Genomic DNA, 20,622 nt, shown 5'->3' with positions numbered 1-20,622 from the left:
CCCCATTCCCTCTCCACTCCAGGGGAAGGATACTGCAAAATCCCCATTCCCTCCCCACTCCAGGGGAAGGATACAGCAAAACCCCCATTCCCTCCCCACTCCAGGGGAAGGATACTGCAAAACCCCCATTCCCTCCCTACCCTACTAACCTGCTTTCCAGCTGTACAGAGCAACAGAAGATCAGCTGGGAGACAGCAAGGGCAGGGCCAACCTATTTGCCAGTTCTCCGAACTACTCAAAATTTCCGCTACCGGCTCTCTAGAACCTGTCAGAACTGGCTGACTATCACCTCTGAATATGACCCAAGTATCTGGTGGCACTTCCAGCAATTAGCCGATTAGCTGCCATCTCCTATTTCTATGTCCACGTCTAGGAATCAGGGTTTGGTTGCATGATCAATTCATAATCCCAGTTTGTTATTTCAATACATTTATAGGTAGTCTTCCCTCGTTTGGATGCAGCCAGGAATAATTTGGCACAAAATCTTCCTGCTGCTGATGAAATCCAACTGCTTTTCTCCCCAGTGCAGTTTCTGTATTCCACCTGTCCTTTCGCAGACGTTTTTTTTCCTTTCGACCATCCAATGGAAATCTGGCCCTGGTTTGATCCCAGACTGCAAATGAGAAGGTTTCAAATTGTGTTTGATTTTCTAATTCACAAAGGAGACCAAACCTTGGTAAATGCTCTGTAAATAGTTACAGACAAGTTCCAACTCCCTTTGAAGCTGTGTTCCACTACATATTTTTTTAATTATCTCTTTCTCTCTCTCTCTCTCAATCTCCACCCCTTGGAAAGTTTATTTTTTAACCATTATCAAAAGTTATGAATATCACATGGGGAATGACATTCTTCTTTGCAAAGTGTACTTTTTTTCTCTCTTTGGAAAAAGATCTTGTCCGGTCAGACTGTGTAGGCAAGCAATCACCTCTTAACCCTTGTTAATCATAGTTCATAAATCAGATGTTTTATCCTTCCTTTGGTCTTTTCTGGTTCCTTGAAAAAAAAAACTTCTTATGCTCCTAGACCAAGAAATACCCTGTTTCCCCGAAAATAAGACTTCCCCGGATAATAAGCCCAATTGGGCTTTTGAGCGCATGCGCTAAAATAAGCCCTCCCCTAAAAATATTGTAACATAGCAGCAGCCATGAGGTGACCACACTCGCTGCTGTCTACACTTTAAAAATAATAAGAACTCCCCCAAAATAAGGCCAAGTGCTTATTTCAGGGGTCAAAAGAAAATAAGACCCTGTAGAGAATGCACACATGGTCCTAAAGCAGTTTGTTTTATCTTCAGGGAAAGATAACAACTTGGAAACAAGGAACTATTTGTAGCCCAAAGTTGAACTGCCAAGTATTTAGTGCTCCCTGAGCTTGGTTATTTTCTTGGAGACATTTCTTTACCAAACTTGGTAATGTCATCCGTGCTAACAGTCATTAGTCTAGTAGCACTGATGATGTTATGTAGTTTGGTAAAAAAAAAATAGAATAACAGGAAAGGGTGGGATGGCATGGGACGGGACGGATCAGAACGGAACAGAATAGAATAGAATATCTACAATCTCTTCTTTAAAACTTCCAGTGTTGGAGCGTTTACAACTTCGAGAGGCATCCTGGTACCTTTCTTGACAGCGGTTATCAAAAGAAGATACCATTACCTTATTTTATAATACACTAGCTGATAACCCAGTGTTGCCCCTGATATTTATTTATAGGGGGGGGGGAGTCCGGAACAAAAGTAATTACTAATATTGGATTTTCTACCTTACCAGAGGGAGCCCCCTTTTGGAGTACTGTGAAGCCGTTACCATGGCAACCCCACTGCACTGAACAGTAGATGCCATTTTATGGCAGTACATTAGAAGCCATTTTAAGACACAACAAGCTGTATTTTAACAGAACACCCCCCCCCCAAGGGGTGTTAGGGGTGTCTTACCCCACGTGCTTAGCTTTGGAGCTCAGAAAACATGAGTTACTAAGCTTAAACTGATAAGCACTTTGAGAAAGAAAGAAAGAAAGAAAGAAAGAAAGAAAGAAAGAAAGAAAGAAAGAAAGAAAGAAAGAAAGAAAGAAAGAAAGAAAGAAACAAACAACTTGGTTATTATCTTGTTTAAAACCTCTGTAACAACCAAGTCTTTGCAATAAACAAATCAATAAAAGTCCGAGATCAGTCACTTGCAGCAATTTCAATAATTGATTGGTTAATTATTCTTCCTCCTCGGATAACTTCCTTGCAGGCTCAAATGAAGTTTGATTTCCCAGCCTCTTTTGTAAGATGATGTGTTAGTTTAATTTTTCCCCCCAAAGAAACTAATTTTGAATGTTTGATTTCTAAATTTCAAATCCTAACACAGTTGCCACAGCAATAACAGAAATAGGATCTGCAAACACAGCAGATGGTTGGGAGGTTCCTTAAAAAGAGGATCTCAGGAGGCTTGTGCATCATATGCTGGAGTTATTTCTGGAAATAAAACGTTATATTCGTTAAATTAAATTTAATTGAATATATTCGTTCAATCAAATCCTGACTCATAGAATGCAGAGCGATCTGACATTTCCCCAGATGTGCTGGAAGTGAAACCGGGGATGGGTAAGATAAGCCCACATGAACCATGTTGTACCTGGTATCATCACGGTTAGCATCTTTTGCTGTTCGTGATGGAAATATCACAACTTTCCATCCCATAATCCCAACACATCTAAAAAGCATCAGAGAAAGTCTGATCTAGAGAAAATAAGGACTAGGGGTGACATGATAGCAGCCTTCCAGTATTTGAGGGGCTGCCACAAAGAGGAGGGGGTCAAATTATTCTCCAAAGCACCCGAAGGTAAGGCAAGAAACAATGGATGGAAACTAATCAAGGAGAGAAGCAACCTGGAATTAAGGAGAAACTTCCTTACAGTCAAAGCAATTAACCAGTAGAACAGCTTGCCTTCAGAAGTTGTGGCTGCTCCATCATGGGAGGCTTTTAAGAAAAGACTGGGCAGCCACTTGTCTGAAATGATGTAGGGTCTCTTGTTTGAGCAGGGGGTTGGACTAGAAGACCTCCAAAGTCTCTTCCAACTGTATTCTGTAACTGTAACTTCTTCAGTACATTAACCATATTTCTGTGGTCTTGTAGTCAAGGAAAAAGACTACGCACCCTCTTCACTTGTCTGAAATGGTATAGGGTTTCCTGCTTGAGCAAGGGTTGGACTAGATCAGGGGTCAGCAACTGGCAGCTCAGGGGCCGCATGTGGCTCTTTCATCCCTCTGCTGCAACTCCCTGTCACCGGTAAAAGGCGCCGGTAAAAGAAAAAAGGACGCTGCACTAGGAGGAGACTCTATGGTGGGGGAACTCGACTTCCGTTTGGCTCCAGAACTGAACGGGGGGCTTCTGATTAGGACCCTTGTGGCTCTTTGAGTGTTTAAGGTTGCTGATTCCTAAACTAGATGACCTCCAACTCTGTTATTCTTTATGGATGAGGGTGGAATATCTCTTCTAAGATGCTACCTGATAGTTTTGTTTAGCCCCACTGAGGCTAAACTAAGTTCAATTACATTACAAGTTTAGCAGCGTCTGGACATCTTAACTGAACATGTGAACTGGATGTTGTAATACTTGTTGGCCATCCCACACTTAGCATTGCTACAAAAGAGAGCTTTGTGCAGGCAGTCCTTGACTTACAACAGTTCATTTAGCGACCGTTCAAAGTTACAACGTGTCAGAGTTTGCAGCAGCAATCACACCCAGAAAGCAAAGGCAGGTAACTGATTCCGCAGGATTCATTAACTTCTCTTTATATATAATATAACACAGGAAATAAATATACAATACCAAAATCAGGTTTTCCAACATGGTAGCAAATACAAGCAAAAAACGCAGGCAGAGAGCAGTTTTCAATTTCAGTTCAGAGCAGCAAACTAGTTTAGATCTCAGCACAGACTCAGAGCTTTAGTACAGAACAGTTGAACTAAGCCACGCCCAGGCTCCTTGCTGTCTCCTTGTTGCTCACCCAGCAAATACCGTTTCCAACAGCCCTCATTGGCTGACTTAGTTACTAACGCTATTCCAATTCATGAATACTACGCTGACACAAGGGCCCTGAAAAAAGTGACTTGGGGCTGGGGGTTTTTTCACGCTTATGACCATGCAGCATCCCCGGGGCCACATGATAAAAATTCAGACACTTGGCAACGGACTCATATTTGTGACAGTTGTCTCGGGGGGGGGGGGGGGCGTCATGTGATCAACTTTTGCAACCTTCTGGCAAGCGAAGTCAATGGGGAAGCCAGATTCCCTTAAGAACCGTGCTACTAACTTAACAACTGCAGTGGTTTACTTAACAACTTTGACAAGAAAGGTCATAAAATGGGACCAAATTCTATTTTGGGGGCTTAATTGTGGTCATAGGTCAAGGACTTTAAAGGCAAGCTCTGGTGACTCATGCTTCTCTTTTGTCTGGATTACTTCTGCACGCTTTCCTTCGCACACTAATTCACAAGTATGTTGAAACCTTGTGCTTCCTCTTTCCCTGGGATGCTCCTTTAAACAAATGTTTAAAGGCTTGCATAAGATAACAGATATAAGTCTAAACATGATTATGAATGCAAGAAATGGATACGAATTAAAAGGGAACATTAGGACAGGGACGGTAGGCACACTGGTGCGCTTATGCACGAATGGGGTGAGGTCCACGGTAGACAGTTTAAGGTTGAAGCTATGAGGGTTTGAGGATGTAACAACGGAGTCACGTAGAGCATTCCAGGCGTTGACCACTCTGTGGCTGAAGTTGTATTTTCTGCAATCGAGTTTGGAGCGGTTTACCTTGAGTTTGTATCTCTTGTGTGCTCCTGTGTTGTTGTGGTTGAAGCTGAAGTAGTCATTGACAGGTAGGACATTGTAGCAGACACTTTTGTGTATTATGCTTAGGTCAGACCGAAGACAGCGTAGTTCTTAGTTGTCTAAGCCCAAGATTTAAATGAGGTTTCAGAAATCTAAGGCTCCCCTTTTTATGCACGCCAAACTATTTTTTTTCCACGCCGTTCCACTCAGTGCCCAGCCTTCTCTGCAAGTCCTACTTCTCTGTCCTGCTCAGATTAGTTTTCCTCTTTTTTGTAATTTGTCCTCTTTTATTTCTTCCCCAGTGGGCTATTCATTACCATTCATGACAAAGGACACATTGCCACAATGCTGAATTCCTGGCCTGAGGACAACATAAAGGTAATGGGGCTGATTGATTCGTTTTTAATGGGGAGGAAAGAAAGAAAAAATACCTCTGTTTTTTGTGGAATCAGAAACCTATTACAAATGAGCTACATTTTTAAAGCGGGACTGTACTAGCTGCAGAAAGTTTATTAGGACTAATTAAGGATTGTCCTTGATCTTAGGTTCAAGGTTCAGGCCTTGGATTAGGCATCTTTGAGCATGAGAGGACAAATAAGTTTGAGAAGGTGAGTGGTATGGCCCGCCAGCAGTCAGCGGAGCTGGCAGCAGAATCAGACAGTGAGGAGGTTGGGGAGGAGAATGGGCCAGTCCAGGAGGCTGGGGAAGGCTCAAACGAGGTCTCTGCGTCGGAGGCAGAGATGGGGCCGAGGAGGTCTGGCAGTGATCAGGTGCCTACGGAGCTAGACAGCAGTGAGGCAGAGGAACAGCTGGAGCCTGTTCCCAGTGTGCGCATGCGCAGAGCTTCCAGAAGAAGAGAACAACTCAGAAATCAGGGTCGACTTGGGAGTAAAGTCACAGGTTGAAGGTGATTGGCCCCTCCCATAGGAAACAAAAGGGGAGCGAAAGGAGAGTGGGCTTTTGCAGGAAACCATCTGTTCGTTCGGTCGTTAGATTCGTTTCAGGAGTGTGAAGATCTGTCCGTGAATCTCAGAGACTCTGTGCCCAGTCTTTCCTTGCACACCACCTCAATTGGAAGATATTTCCCTGGCAGCTCTCCAAGATAGATAAGATCTGTAGTCATAAATATTCCTTTGAAAGATTGTTTTCCGGGCCTGGCTGAATGGGAATGAGAGGAATTCACATTCATTTAATAAAAGAGGTTTTGTCGGGACCGGGAATCTCCCTTGTGCTTTTTGGGGGAAACCTAGGTCAGAACAGCAAGGCAATGTGACACCACCTTGTTGTGTGAAGGTCCCTACCTACAGCTAGGTTCAGGTCACTGACAATGTAAGTTACTTTGGGTCAGTTACTCTCAGTTCCACCCACCTCATGGGGTTGTTGTGGGGAAATAGGATGCAGAAACAGATTTGTTTGCCACCTTGACCCAAAGGTGCTTTTTCAGGAGGCAACTGGACTTCCTTGTTTTTTTCCTTGTGAAGGCATTTCGCTTCTCATCCAAGAAGCTTCTTCGGCTCTAACAGGATAGTGGGGAATGGAAAGATTTATATTCCTTGCAGACAGCTGGTCATTGGCATTGTTGAGGCCACTTGGAGGTTTATTTCTGTCCTCAGGGTCCCCTGAGTGGTGCAAATGGTTCCTGTAGTCTGCAATTTTTCCTCTGGAAATCCATTCCTACTACCACACCATTCCAAGGGTCTTCATCCCAAATTGTGTAGCTAAACTTCTGTAGAGATTCTCAGTTCTCCAGGTCATGGTTGTCCCAAAGGCGCTTTTTTAAAGAGGCAGCAGGCCTTTCCTGTTTTTCTCTGAAGATGGTTTGCTTCTCATCCAAGAACCTGGATGACTGAGAATCTCTACTCACTTTTAGCCACCTTGAGGTATTTATAAAAATAATAAAGGCAGGACAAAAAATAGATTTAAGATATAACGAAGATTCCACTTCTGAGCATGAGTAATTGTGGCTACCTTTTGAAAAAGCAAACAATAACTGAATCTCTCTGGTCTACTTTTAGTAATGTAGAATCGCGGTTTCTAGGCAAAGTTGTTTTCCCCCAGCCCTTTTTTTGCATTAAAAGTTCAGCATTTCCATAGTAACATCTCTCCATTGTGCTCTGAAGAAGAACAGAACTCATCCACACACCCATCAGGAAGATTGGCAGCCTTCACATGCCGAATGAATTTTCAAGAAACAAGCTCTAGCCTTTGTAAATGAGAAGTTTGCATAATTAAACAAGAACTTTTCAGAATCTAAGCCAATCAAGCTCAAAACCAGTCATGTGGTTAGGTTGGGGTTTGCTTCTTTTGAAAGAACAGGTTCTGCGGTAGGACTGGGCATATACTTTGATTTTATCAGGATTTAAGATCAAAGAGGGACTCATAGCTTTGTGATCCCATGGCTGCTCCGTTCCTGGCCGCAAGTGGAAGACTGAAATTCAGTTCAAAAACCACAGCAAAGCAAACTGGATTAGAATCCAGACATCTAATCTGCATTGCAAAACACAGGTGGACATTTAAAATTCAGAAATGGAACATGTAAAGCTGTTGCCCTTATTTGTTTATTTAGCATGTGGCATATCATACGACTTCTGCCAACCTAGCAGTCCTAAACATGTAAAAATGCAACTAGAAAAATAAGAACCACCTTTGGTGGGAAGGTAACAGCGTTCTGTGCTCCTTTGGCTTTTAGTCATGCTGGCCACATGACCACGGAGACGTCTTCGGACAGCGCTGGCTCTTCGGTTTTGAAATGGAGATGAGCCTTGCCCCCTAGAGTCAGGAACGACTAGCACATATGTGCAAGGGGAACCTTTACCTTTATATCATACCTGGCTAGCAATATATGTTCACATTTTACCTAGATTAGTAAAACAAAATATAAATTTTAAAAAGATCTATGTTCAAATACCAATCTCTAGGCGAGGGGTGGAGAAGGATGGCCCTTTTATGACTTGTGGACTTCAACCCCCCGATATAGAAAAGATGTGGAGACTCTAGAAAAAGTGCAGAGAAGAGCAACAAAGATGATTAGGGGGCTGGAGGCTAAAACATATGAAGAACGGTTGCAGGAACTGGGTATGTCTAATGAAAGGAGTTGGGGAGACATGATAGCAGTCTTCTAATATCCCAGGGGTTGCCACAAAGAAGAGGGATTCTCCAAGGCACCTGAGTGTAGAACAAGAAACAATGGATAGAAACTAATTGAGGAAAGAAGCAAGTTAGAACTGAGGAGAAATTTCCTGACAGTTAGAACAATCAATCAGTGGAACAGCTTGCCTCCAGAAGTTGTGAATGCCCCAACAGTGGAAGTCTTTAAGAAGATGTTGGATAGCCATTTGTCTGAAACGGTATAGGGTTTCCCGCCTAGGCAGGGAGTTGGACTAGAAGACCTCCAAGATCCCTTTCAACTCTGCTATTGTATTGTATTGTGTTATAATTCCTGAGCCTCTGGCTCAGGAATTCTGGGAGTTGAAGTCCACAAGTCACAAAAGGGCCATTGTTCTCCACCCCTGGCCTAGACCATCTGACCATTGAAGCACAACATCGTTTATATTTTTTAAAAATCAGATACTGGACCAATATATGCCCTCATGATATGATATACAATTTGACGTGGGGCAGCGCAGTCAGACTGAAGGGAGGATTCTATGCCCCATTTATACAGAAAGTCACAGAAGACACCCTGTGAGGTGTGAATCATTGAGGTTGCCTTAAGTCACATTGTCAATGGATCTAGTTGAGTGTTGGATGCTGGCTGATTGTGCCTTTTTACAGCTCTTAATAGATAATAATAATAGTAACCTTTTCCGCTTCTTTTCAAGATGCCAGTTTCTGGACTTAATTGCATGTGAAAAACAGACTTGTCTATTAAAAATGATTTTGACACATCCGTGGGTTTGATGTCCCAAAGTATGGCTGTCACAATCCATCCATTCCAAAAGGAAATAGATATGGCTTTACTTAACCTGAAAATTTCTCCCTTCCTCCCCACATAGACCCAAATTTAGACTGTAATCATAACCAAGATATTCTTTTAGTGTCCATAAACCTGGTCTTCTCCAAATTGAACTTGACTCATGGATTTATGGATGTATCATACGTGTTTTTTGGCAACGGTACAGAAATGGTTTACCAATACAGAGTCTCCTCGACTTACGACCACAATGGAATCCAAAGTTTCTGTTGCTAAGTGAGACAGTTGTGAGTTTTGCCTCGTTTCACAACCTTTCTTGCCATAGTTGTTAAGTGAATCTTGGCACTTGCTAAGTTAGCAACACGGTTATTAAGTGAATCTGCCTCCCCATTGACTTCGCTCATCGGAATAGAATGGAATAGAATAGAACAGAATTCTTTATTGGCCAAGTGTGGTTGGACACACAAGGAATTTGCCTTTGGTACATATGAAGGTCACCAAAATTGATCACCTGACCCTAGGATACTGCAACCGTCATAAATATGAACCGGTTGCCAAGCACCTGAATTTTGATGATGTGATTGTGGGGATGTTGCAACTTCAGAAGTTGTGGATGTCCCATCACTGAAAGCTTTTAGAAAGAGACTGGAGAAATGGTATAGATTTGGGGTGTCAAACTTGATTTAATTGAGGGCTGAATCAGGGTTGTGTTTGACTTTGGGGGGGCTTGATGTCACTCATTTCGGGGGCACCTGTGGTGCCAAGTGCTAAGGCGGGACTTCCTTCAGACCCTCCCTCACTCTCATTATAATCTTCCTTCCTTCTCTTCTTTTTCCTTCCTTCTCTTTCCTTCTTCCGTCCCCTCTTTCCTTATTTTTCCTTCCTTGCTCTCTTCACATCGATTCTTCTTTTTCTTTGTCTTTCCTCTTTCCCTTTCTCCTTTCCTGTCCCTTCTGGCATGCTCAAATGCAAAAAAGGAAACATTTCTCTTTTGTTTTCTTTTTAGTCTGTTTTGCTAGCCCTCTGCCAGCGAAAACGGGGCGGCCTCCATTTTCGCTGGTAGAGGAACTGCAGGAGGCCATCGCGGCTGAAAATGGTGCGGCTCTCCCAAGCTCCTTTTTCACTGTTAGAGGCAATGAGGGCCGGTCCTTTGCTGTTGTTGTGGCCCGTCAGCAGCCAGTGGAGCTGGTGGCACACTCAGACAGTGAGGAGGTTGGGGAGGAACATGGGCCAGTCCTGGAGGCTGGGAAAGGCAGGGACGAGGACTCTGCGTCAGAGGCAGAGAGGGGGCCAGGGCCATCCAACAATTATCAACTGCCTTTGGAGTCGGAGATCAGTGAGGCAGAAGAACAGTTGGAGCCTTTTCCCGATGTGTGCATGCACAGAGCTGCCGGGAGAAGGGAACAGCTAAGGAACAAGGGCCGACTCAGGAATAAAGGCACAGGTGGACAGTGAATGGCCTCTCCCATACAGAGGTGGGTGCTGCTGGATCGGCCGAACTGATAGTAGCGGCAACGGGAGGCTCCTCCCACTCACCTGGACGCTTCTGCACATGTGCAGAAGTATCGCGCAGGAGCACGCCCAAACCGGTAGTCAAAAGATTAGCAACCCACCTCTGCTACCATAGAGGAGTGAAAGGAGAGTGGAGTTTACAGAAGACAATTAGTTCGCTTAATTAGTGTGAAGATTTGTTTGTGACTCTCAGAGACTCCTTGCCAAGTATTTTCTGGTACAGCGTGGCGTTTGGAAAATATCAGCCTGGCAGCTCTCCAAGCCTGATAAGGTCTGTGGTTGTAAATTCACCCTTGAAAGACTGTTTGCCGGGACTTTGCTGGAGGTGAATAAAAAGCTTAATAAAAAGGGGTTTTTGTCGGGACAAGGAGTCTGCTGTTTCCAGGTCTGCCCCACAGGCCAGATCTAAGCACCCTTGATCTGGCCTAGAGTTTGATACCCCTGGTATAGTCTCCTGCTTGAGGAGGGGGTTGGACTAAATGACCTCCAAGGTCCCTTCCAACTGTATTGTTCTGTTATTCTGAAAGGTTAAAGGTTACTAGAGAGCAAGACAGAGACAACTGCTCTGAGGAGACAAATACTAAAGAATATTTGACATTGCTGGGATAGTGATTGATTGCCCACATCCTAAAACGAAAAAATGCACATCAATAGCAAGGATTTCACTGCATCTGTAGCATGTTTAGTAAGTTCAGTTAGCAAATCCAAAATATTCAGACCACAAACATATATTCAGGTCAGTGTTGTTGTTTTTTGTGTAAAGAGAAGTAGTTTTTTTTTCGGCCCACAGCTCAGGCCACAAGCAATTATCTGTAGATGCCTTCTTGTGGAATTGATTTCTTCAGTTAAAAACAACGGAGGGATCTAAAGAAATGAAAAAATTGATTCCCATTCATGGCTTTCATTGTTTTCTATCAAACAGCAATGCCCATTTGTTTTCAGGAGAAAAAAGAAAACCGCAAGCCATATGGCACATGTTTAAATCCTCCTGGGGTTTCTGCCTTTAATCATTTGTAATATGTTAATATTTTAAAGCAAATTCCTTGTCAACTAGAGGGGTCTATTTCTAAGTAAACCAGCATCTCTCCTTCTCTTCCAATCAGTCCCTAAAATAAGTAGATGTTTGGAAGTAAGGGATGGCAAATGACAGAATAACAGAGTTGGAAGGGACCCTGGAGGTCTTCTAGTCCAACCCCCTGCTCAAGCAGGAAACTGTAGACCATTTCAGACAAATCGTTGTCCAAATGGTAGACCTTCTACTCCCCCTCCCCACCTGAAAGGAACTCTGTTCCAACTGCCCGTTGCCTTATATGGGCGTGGCCCGTGTGTGACTCATCTGGCCTGCAGGCTGGGAGTTTAGACATTCTACTCCCCCTCCCTACCTCAAAAGAAATCTGTTCCAATTGCCAGTTGCCTTATATCAGTGTTTCTCAACCTTGGCAATTTGAAGATGTCCGGACTTCAACTCCCAGAATTCCCCAGCCAGCATTCGCTGGCTGGGGAATTCTGGAAGTTGAAGTCAGGACATCTTCAAATTGCCAAGGTTGAGAAACACTGCCTTATATTAACACGCTCTGATGCCAAGGAGTTACACATTCTACATTAATTTTCAAACTTTAAGTGTCCATGTATCAAGCCCGATCGCAACCTGCTCGTTAATTTTCAAGCTTTGTGTCAATTTATCAAGCCCGGTTCCATAGTGAAGCATGGGTATCCAACTAGTTATTAATATTTTTGTTTAAAAAGAAATAAAGTAACAATGAGAAATCAATTGTCACAAGTAGCTGAGTCCATTCAGAATTTGTATAGGGAACATCATGGACGCCGGCCAGTTATCTACCAATGTTTCAGGCCTCGTCAGAGAAAAACTCCATTGATTGTGGAACAATCCATTATCCTTCCAAAGTGCCTGGTTTAGCCCTCCTGCTTAACAAAAGCAACACTGCGTTGAATGCTTTTTTCTTCAGCAGATTCCTCTCTTCCCTTTCAGGCTATTGTGGTGACCGACGGAGAAAGAATTTTAGGCTTGGGAGATCTAGGAAGCTATGGGATGGGCATCCCAGTAGGAAAACTTGCACTCTACACCGCTTGTGGTGGCATTCACCCGCAGCAGTGCCTCCCTGTTCTTCTGGATGTTGGCACAGACAATGAGGTGAGAGGGCTCGCTTATTTTCTCTTAGATTTCTTCTACGACTTTAAAGGTATGGATCAGAGCTGCTTGAATATGCCTGTCTATCAGGGGTGGGATTGAAAACTTTTAGCAACTGGTTCTCTGCACAGTTGCTGGGGCCTCCTGCACCATGGGGGGGGGGCTTTTTGCCCTCCTCAGGCTCCAGGGGTTTTCCTTGAGCCTCCAGAAGGGCGAAAACGGGCACCCCCGGGCTCCAGAGGCCCTCCGGGGGGCGAAAACAGGCTCATTTCTGGACTTAGAAGAATATTTATTTATTAGAATATTTATTTCTAAGCCGCACCCTCTCCCGAAGGACTCGGGGCGGCGTACAATAAAACAAATAAAATACAAAGTACAATACAATACAATACAAATCTGGACAGGACATACATATAACAAGGACGTATATAAGACGTATACAAGGAGGAGGTAGGCTGATAGCTAAAAAACAATTAAACAATGAACAGTTAAAACAATTAAAAAGTCACAATATTTAAAAACCCCAATAAATAAATTCAATTGAATTACATTAATAAAAAACCCGTCAGGAGCGATATAGTTAGATCATGGTTGAGCCAGGCCAGCTACTTGGAATAGGTGGGTCTTGAGCTTAACTCTGAAGGAACGGAGGTCAGACGTAGTCCTAATATCCGGAGGGAGGTCATTCCACAGGGCTGGGCCCGCCACAGAGAAGGCTCTACTCCTAGGCGCCGCCCCTCGACACTGTCTGGTGGACGGCACCTGGAGGAGTCCCTCTCTGTGCGAGCGAATTGGTCGCAGGGATGTATGGGGCAGAATACGATCCCGCAAGTAACTAGGTCCTGAGCCATGGAGCGCTTTAAAGATAGTTATCAAAACCTTGAAACACACCCGATAGACCACAGGAAGCCAGTGCAGCTCGCGCAGGAGAGGTGTCACATGGGAGTACTTTGTACTCCCCATAATCACCCGTGCGGCCGCATTCTGGAACTTCTGGGAGGCCTGTTTTTTGCCTTCTCCGTGTGGGCCCTGCACTTACCTGGCATGATGAACAGGCTGTGTGGAGACTCCTGGGAGAGGAGCGGCGGGGTGGGCGAGGCCAGCCAGTCCTTCCAACTACCAGTTTGGTGAATCAGATGCAAAATTAGCATCCGGTTTGCCTGAACCGATCCTAACCGTCTGAATCCCACCCCTGCTGTCTATGGAGATTCTCAATCATCCATGTCCTGGTGGTTCCAAAGGTGATTTTTCAAAAGGCAATTGAACTTCCTTGTTGTTTTTTTTTCCTTGAAAGCCTTTCGCTTCTCAACCAAGAAGCTTCTCCAGTTCTGACTAAATGGTGATCCCAAAGATGCTTTTTTTCAAGAGGCAACTGAAATTTCTGGGTGTTGTTTTTTTTTAACGTTTCACTTCTCATCCGAGAAGCTTCTTCAGCTCTGATTGGATGGTTGGAAGAGGAAGGGTTTATTAATCTTGCAGACAGCTGGACATTTGCAGACAGCTGGACATGGGACAACCATGTCCTGGATGACTGAGAATCTCCATAGACGACTGAATGGTGGGGAATAGAAGGATTTACATTCTTTCAGAGTGTTGACAACAACTGCAAAGAATATAAATCAGTGGTGAAATTCAAATTATTTTACTACCGGTTCTGTTGGCATGGCTTGGTGGGCGTGGCAGGGGAAGGTTAGTGCAAAATCCCCATTTCCTCCCAATCAGCTGGGACTCAGGAGGCAGAGAATAGATGAGGGCGTGGCCAGCCAGAGGTGGTATTTACCGGTTTTCTGAACTACTCAAAATTTCCACTACCGGTTCTCCAGAACCTGTCAGAACCTGCTAGATTTCACCCCTGATATAAATCCTTCTATTCCCTGCCATTCAGTCAGAACTGAAGAAGCTTCTTGGATGAGAAGCAAAACGTTTTCAAGGCGGGGGGAAACCCCAAGAAATCTAGTTGTCTTTTGAGAAGCACTTTTGGGACAGCCTGAATATATCATTAGACTGCATGTAACTTAAGATGTGTTGGACAGTGTCAACAGTATGTTTGTTTGAAAGCTAATCTCTTGACTAGAACTCTATCTTGAGCATGCTGGGCTTTGATTTCACATATGAAAGATTGCCCAGAACATACCAGAACTGAATGACAGCCTCCTTAGTGCTTGCAGGAAATGCTGAACGTAGCACAGATATAGCAAAGGCTGGTAACCTCGTGTGAACGTAAAATCATGAGAGAGAAGCCTAAATTTTGGGCATTGCATACCGCCCAGAGGCTACCATATAGTATGAAGACAATTCATGCATTGCAAAGATCACTTGGACGTTGGAGATACTTCTAATGTAATCTATGGTGGGGGTCTCCAACCTTAGCAACTTTATGACTTGTGGACTTCTACTCCCAGAATTCCTCAGCCAGCACATACTGGCTGAGGAATTCTGGGAGTTGAAGTGCACGTCGTAAAGTTCTCAAGGTTGGAGATCCCTGATCCACTAGATCCCCTGCATGCCCCTGTGATTATGTAGGACAGACGGGGAGGAACCTAACCACCAGATTGCAAGCGAGCGGTCAGACAAGGAGACCCGAACTCATTTCAATGAACAAGGACACACATTCAATTTTGCAGCTATTGAGATTGTTGGACGAGCAGGCACAACGAGCAGCCAGGGAAACCATTAAAGCCTGGGAAACAGGGCCCTTGTCAGAGTGCTGATTTACCACCAGCTAATCAGGAGCTGAGGACTTGGCAGCTCAAGATAACAACAGCCAATTGCCAGCCATCAACACACCACTCAAACAATAGGAAGGCACCAAATAAATACAACTCACAGAAGAGCGCATATTCAGTAGAGATAAGTTCCCTGAAGATGGGCTCCAGCATGAGTCCAAAAGCTCAGAGCAGTAAACCTCTGGTCCCAAGTGACTGACTCAGATTCAATCCTGCAAGCCTAAATTGTCCATTATGGGTGGTGCAGGTCAGTGTCTATGATCCTAAATGAAATCGTCAATGTCTATGATCTGAATGAAAAGAAGGACGGGGAGACACGATAGCAGTCTTCCAATATCTCAGAGATTGCCACAAAGAAGAGGGAATCAAGCTATTCTCCAGGACACCTGAACCCAGGACAAGAAGCAATGGATGGAATCTAACCAAGGAAAGAAGCTAGAAATAAAGGAGAAATTTCCTGACAGTGACAACAATTAATCGGTGGAACAAGTTGCCTCCAGAAGTTGTGGATGCCCCAACACTGGAAGTCTTTAAGAAGATGTTGGATAGCCATTTGTCTGAAATGGTATAGTTTCTCCTTTTAAGCATGGGGTGGACTAGAAGAATTGAAATTGTCTAAAGCAGGGATGTCAAACTCAAGGCCCAGGGGCTGGATTCGTCCCACGGGGTGCTTAAATTTGACCTGCAGGCCCACCCTGGAAACAGCAGACCAGCCCTCTATGCCTCTGCCAGCAAAAATGGAACTCAGGAGGGCTGCGTGCGGCCCTCCTGAGTTTGGTTTCATTGACAGAGGTTTGCCAGAGGTGCTGCAGCCGAAAACTGAGCTCACAGGGGCTGCAGGCAGCATCCCCAACTCCGTTTTCACTGGCAGAGAATTGCAGGAGACCATCGCAGCCGAAAATGGAGCTCATGAGCCAGTTTTGTCTGGCAGAGCGCTCAGGCACCACAGGTGCCCCCGACATGAGTGACGTCGAGCTGGCCATGCCCCCCCGCCCTCCCCAAGGTCAAACACAGCCCTGATGCGGCCCTCAATGAAATCAAGTTTGACACCCCTGGTCTAAAACATTTCAGCAAGTTGTATGATAGTTATTTGCGGGAGCCAAAGGGATCATCTCAATCTTTCAGCATGAGAGATTGCGATAAAAACTTTCCAGTCGATCAAATAGATTTGACTTTTCCTGTGCTGGTCAGAAGGAAATGCACACATCCCTGTGCGTGACCAGAGGAGATCACATTTCGCCAAATCAAGAATCCAAGCCTCGTTAATTTCAGTGTTTTGTCAGTTTGCACACACCCAAATGTTTGTAATGATATGAGAGCGGTTGCATCTGTTCTCAGTTTTCTGGTCTTCAGCTACAAAAGGATGCAATCCAGCAACTAAAGCCCATGCCAGAGGTGACATCTGCAACTTTTCCCCTCCTTTGTTTTTGGCCAAAAAAATGCCTTGTGCTATTTGATGTGATCAACTTAGCTAACAAAATGCTCTTCGTTAAAATTAAGTGCTTTTTTTAAAAAAAAAAACCGTTGGTAGCTTACTGGTTAAAACAATAAGATGACAAAGCAAATGTTGATTGTTGTGACTTGCGCAAAATGAAGTAATCACAGTCTTATTTGGAGCCACAATCCAATATTTCATTACGATTCAATCAAGCTTTTTCTCCAGAGATCTTTCAAATAGCTTATATGGTCTCTCCACCCTCTAGTAAGAAAAATTAGAAGCAGTGTCAGCTGGAATATCTCAGAATTTCAAAACTGGATATAAATTTAAAATTAGTTTTCTCTACTTATGGAGGCCGCAGGGGGATCAGTTGGTTCTCCTTCCTGATCCTGATCCAGCCCTCCCATATGGGGAACCCCCTGGGGTGGGAAGCAAGCAGAAGACCTGTGGGGAGCCAGCAAGATGGGACGGACTGTCTGTGGGACTGAAATCAGAGGGGGTATTCAGCCAGCTCTGACAGGTTCTGGAGAAATGGTAGCAAACACTTTGAGTAGTTTGGAGAACTGGCAGATAGGCTGGCCCCACCCCTGCCACCTCCCAGCTGATCCTCTTTTGTTGCCCTGAACAGGAGAACAGAGCTGGAAAGCAGGTTAGTGGGGTGGGGAGGGAATGGGGATTTTGCACTAACCTTCCACCCGGAATGGGGAGCAGTGGTGAAATTCATTTTTTTCTACTACTGGTTCTGTGGGTGTGGCTTGGGGACATGGCCGGGGAAGGATACTGCAAAATCTCCACTGCTATCCCAGTCTGGGGCCAGCCAGAGGTGGCATTTGCCGGTTCTCTGAACTACTCAAAGTTTCCGCTACCGGTACTCCGAACTACTCGAAAGTTCTGCTACCAGTTCTCCAGAACCTGTCAGAACCTGCTGGGTTTCACCCCTGGAATGGGGATTTTGCAGTATCCTTCCCCTGCCACGCCCACAAAGCCATGCCAAGCCCACAAAGCCATGCCCACAGAACCGGTAGTTAAAAAATTTTGAATCCCACCACTGACAGAAATGCCCTATTTGTGTCCTAAAGCTGTTACTGTTTAGAGGAATAATGTGTCAGGTATTAAACGCTTAATGCACCCATTCCGCCTTAACCCAACACTTCTCCAAGTATTAAAAAGGGTCTGATTTCACCCTTTAAGATTCCTTTGAACTTTAGATAAAAAAGAGAATGAAAAATGTAATCTTCCCTACTTGAGAGGATTCTGTAAGCCACTAATTCATTGCGATAGGCCCCAGTCATTCCATGATTTCATTTGTTCACTCACCACATCATCTATAATGACTCACAACTCTTCCTAGACTAATCCACCATGAATTTGGAAAATCCTCAGTTTGGTTTAGTGGTTAAGACACCAAGCTAGAAAGTTAGCGACTGTGAGTTCACGTTGGAAATTATATTTATATATAGCAGGGGTGGCAAACTTGGCTTCCCATTGATTTTGCCGATCAGAAGATCACAAAAATTAATCACATGATCCCAGGACACTGCAACCATCATAAGTATGAACCGGTTGCCAAGCACCCAAATTTTTATCATATGACCATGGGGATGCTGCAACTTCAGAAGTTGCGGTAGCCCCATCACTGGAGGCTTTTAGAAAGAGACTGGACAACCATTTGTCTGAAATGGTATAGAGCAGGGTTGTCAAACTTGATTTCAGCGAGGGCCGCATCAGGGTTGTGTTTGTTCTGGGGGGTCTGGGATGGGCGTGGCCAGGGTGGGCATGGCCAGCATGACATCACTCATGTCAGGGGCACCTGTGGTGGCCCGAGTGCTCTGCCAGCAAAAACGGGCTCCCGAGCTCTGTTTTCGGTTTCCTGCAAACCCTCTGCCAGTGAAAACAGAGCTCGGGAGGGCTGAGCAGTCCTCCTGACCTCCATTTTTGCTGGCAGAGGCACCGGGGGCTGGTTGTTTGCTGTTTCCAGGGTGGCCCCATGGGCCAGATCTAAAGCCTCGAATCCGTCCCTCAGGCCTTGAGTTTGACACCCCTGTTATATAGAACCACAGAACAAACAAAGAGTACAGTCACCATGTGCTTTACTGTTCAACTGTTTATCTGTAATAGGAAACAGGAAATTCTACTGTTGGATATGTTCGCCATCTTGTGAAAATAAGAACGGCGGAATAGGGAGGGAGGAAGGAAAGGGAGGAAGGAAGGAAGTAATGTAAGTTTGTGGTCTTCCCATCTGCAGCAGCAAATTCTACAAAGTAATACTGTGTTTCACAAATGACTACTTTTTCTTGGCGGTATTGTTGGCTATTTCATGATATTTAGACTTAGGAGTTAGTTCTTCTTAGTGTATCCATTTCTTTGTGCTCTGCAGATGTGTGGGATTTCAGCTCTCCCAAATCACAATCAGCCGAAAGTATGGGAGCTGAAGTCCACAACATCCAGTGGACAAGTTGAAAGAGGTGGCTCTATTCAAGTTCTACACACCGGATTTTATTTTCTTAATCTCTACCTGGTAGATCGGATCTGTCTCTGTTAAATCTGGCACTGAGGAGACTGAGGCGGCTGTATTAACAACACGTTTATTGATTTCAACAGGCTGACAGGAACGAACAACAAGAACCGTCTGACAGCTATTTATACTTGCAGCTGTCAGACGGCGAACCAATAGAATTCAACCAATTCTCCCGCCGGCTGGAGCGCGCGCCTGGACCAATCAGAGGTGCTTCTCTGAACGCCTTCTGCTGACCAGGCTCGCCAATACATAACAGTCTCTGCATGAAATCCACATGTTAACATTTTAGCAGATCCTGTGAAAGCCAATACATTCAGGATACCTTCCAGTTCAACCTTCAAGAGATTAAAAGAAGGATTCCAGCTAGATAAGAAGAATTTCCACATTTGAAACTTAAAATGAAAATAAACTTGAATAAGCACGAAATGAAACAGTGAATCACCGCAATTGACAAGGTCCTACGGTTTTCTTAATGGCTTTTCTTCTCATTTTTCTGTGAAATGTTTAAAGACAATGGGTAATGTTCAGGTTATTGTAAAGAAGGGGCTGAGAAAAGAAAACTCCAATTTAAGAACAGAACTCAAAGCTGTTAATAAGTGCAGGAAAGCGGAGCCAGAAATGTGTCATTTATTAACAACTGAAAAATGCATGTAAGTTTACATATACACAGGAAATGGAGTCTACACTCCCCACAGTATATAACAGTGCAGTGTCCATGTCCTTCTACTTCTGGACTTCAACACCCAGAATTCCTGAGCAGGCTGGCTCAGGAATTCTGGGAGTCGAAGTCCACAAGCCATAAAAGGACCATTGTTCCCTACCCCTGTACTAGAACCACAGATGTCAGATCGATGTGAGCTTGGCTGTTTCTCAGGCTTCATGGTAAATAAAGTAAAAATCAGCAAACTTGATAACGTGACAACGTTTGCTTGAGTCTTAAAATTTAGGAAGAGAAAACAAGAGTCAAGATTAGGTTCGTCTACATTAGGGCTGTCAAACTCACGGCCTGTGGAGCGGATGCGTCACTCGCTGGCCACGCCTACACCTGGTTTAGCGAAGGGGGGGGGAAGTTGTGATATGTCATTTGACGACGCGAGTTTGACACCCCGTGAGCTAGATCAAAGTTTCTTAACCTTACCAACTTTAAGAGGTGGGGACTTCAACTCCCAGAATTCCCCAGCCAGCATGGCTGGCTGGGGAATTCTGGGAGTTGAAGTCCACGCCTCTTAAAGTTGGCAAGGTTGAGTAAACACTGAGTTAGCTATGGTTGTGGCAAATAGGGAGACTGTTACAGGTAGAGCTCATCTTACAACCATCATTGGGACCATAATTTCCATTGGGATTTGAGATGGAGATGGAGTCAACACAGACTCATCCCCAACAACCTGTGCCGGTGTTCAACAGTGAAGGGACCCAGGACCCCAAAAAACCACACCATCCTGCAGAAAGCACAGCTCCACAGCGCAATCCTTTCAGCAGTTCCAAGAAGGCTCCACACCCATTTGCACCACTCAGGTGACCCCGAGGACACAGACAAAACCTC

At 44.5% G+C, this 20,622-nt stretch overlaps 1 protein-coding gene across 1 annotated transcript in view; it reads left to right on the top strand.

Annotated features, from left to right (window-relative positions):
- Positions 1 to 20,622, top strand: part of ME3 (malic enzyme 3) — a 124,925-nt gene that overhangs the window by 68,052 nt on the left and 36,251 nt on the right. Inside the window, exons 5-6 of the mRNA XM_081950353.1 lie at positions 5,126 to 5,201; positions 12,239 to 12,400. Coding sequence (XP_081806479.1) covers positions 5,126 to 5,201; positions 12,239 to 12,400 — 238 coding nt within the window. The remainder of the gene's footprint in view (positions 1 to 5,125; positions 5,202 to 12,238; positions 12,401 to 20,622) is intronic.

The sequence above is a fragment of the Natrix helvetica genome (genome assembly GCF_964273705.1).
Source record: "Natrix helvetica genome assembly, chromosome: 4".
Taxonomy (NCBI): Eukaryota; Metazoa; Chordata; class Lepidosauria; order Squamata; family Natricidae; genus Natrix; species Natrix helvetica.
The sequence above is the reverse complement of the archived record's forward strand: the minus strand, read 5'-3'. Positions and strand labels throughout refer to the sequence as shown.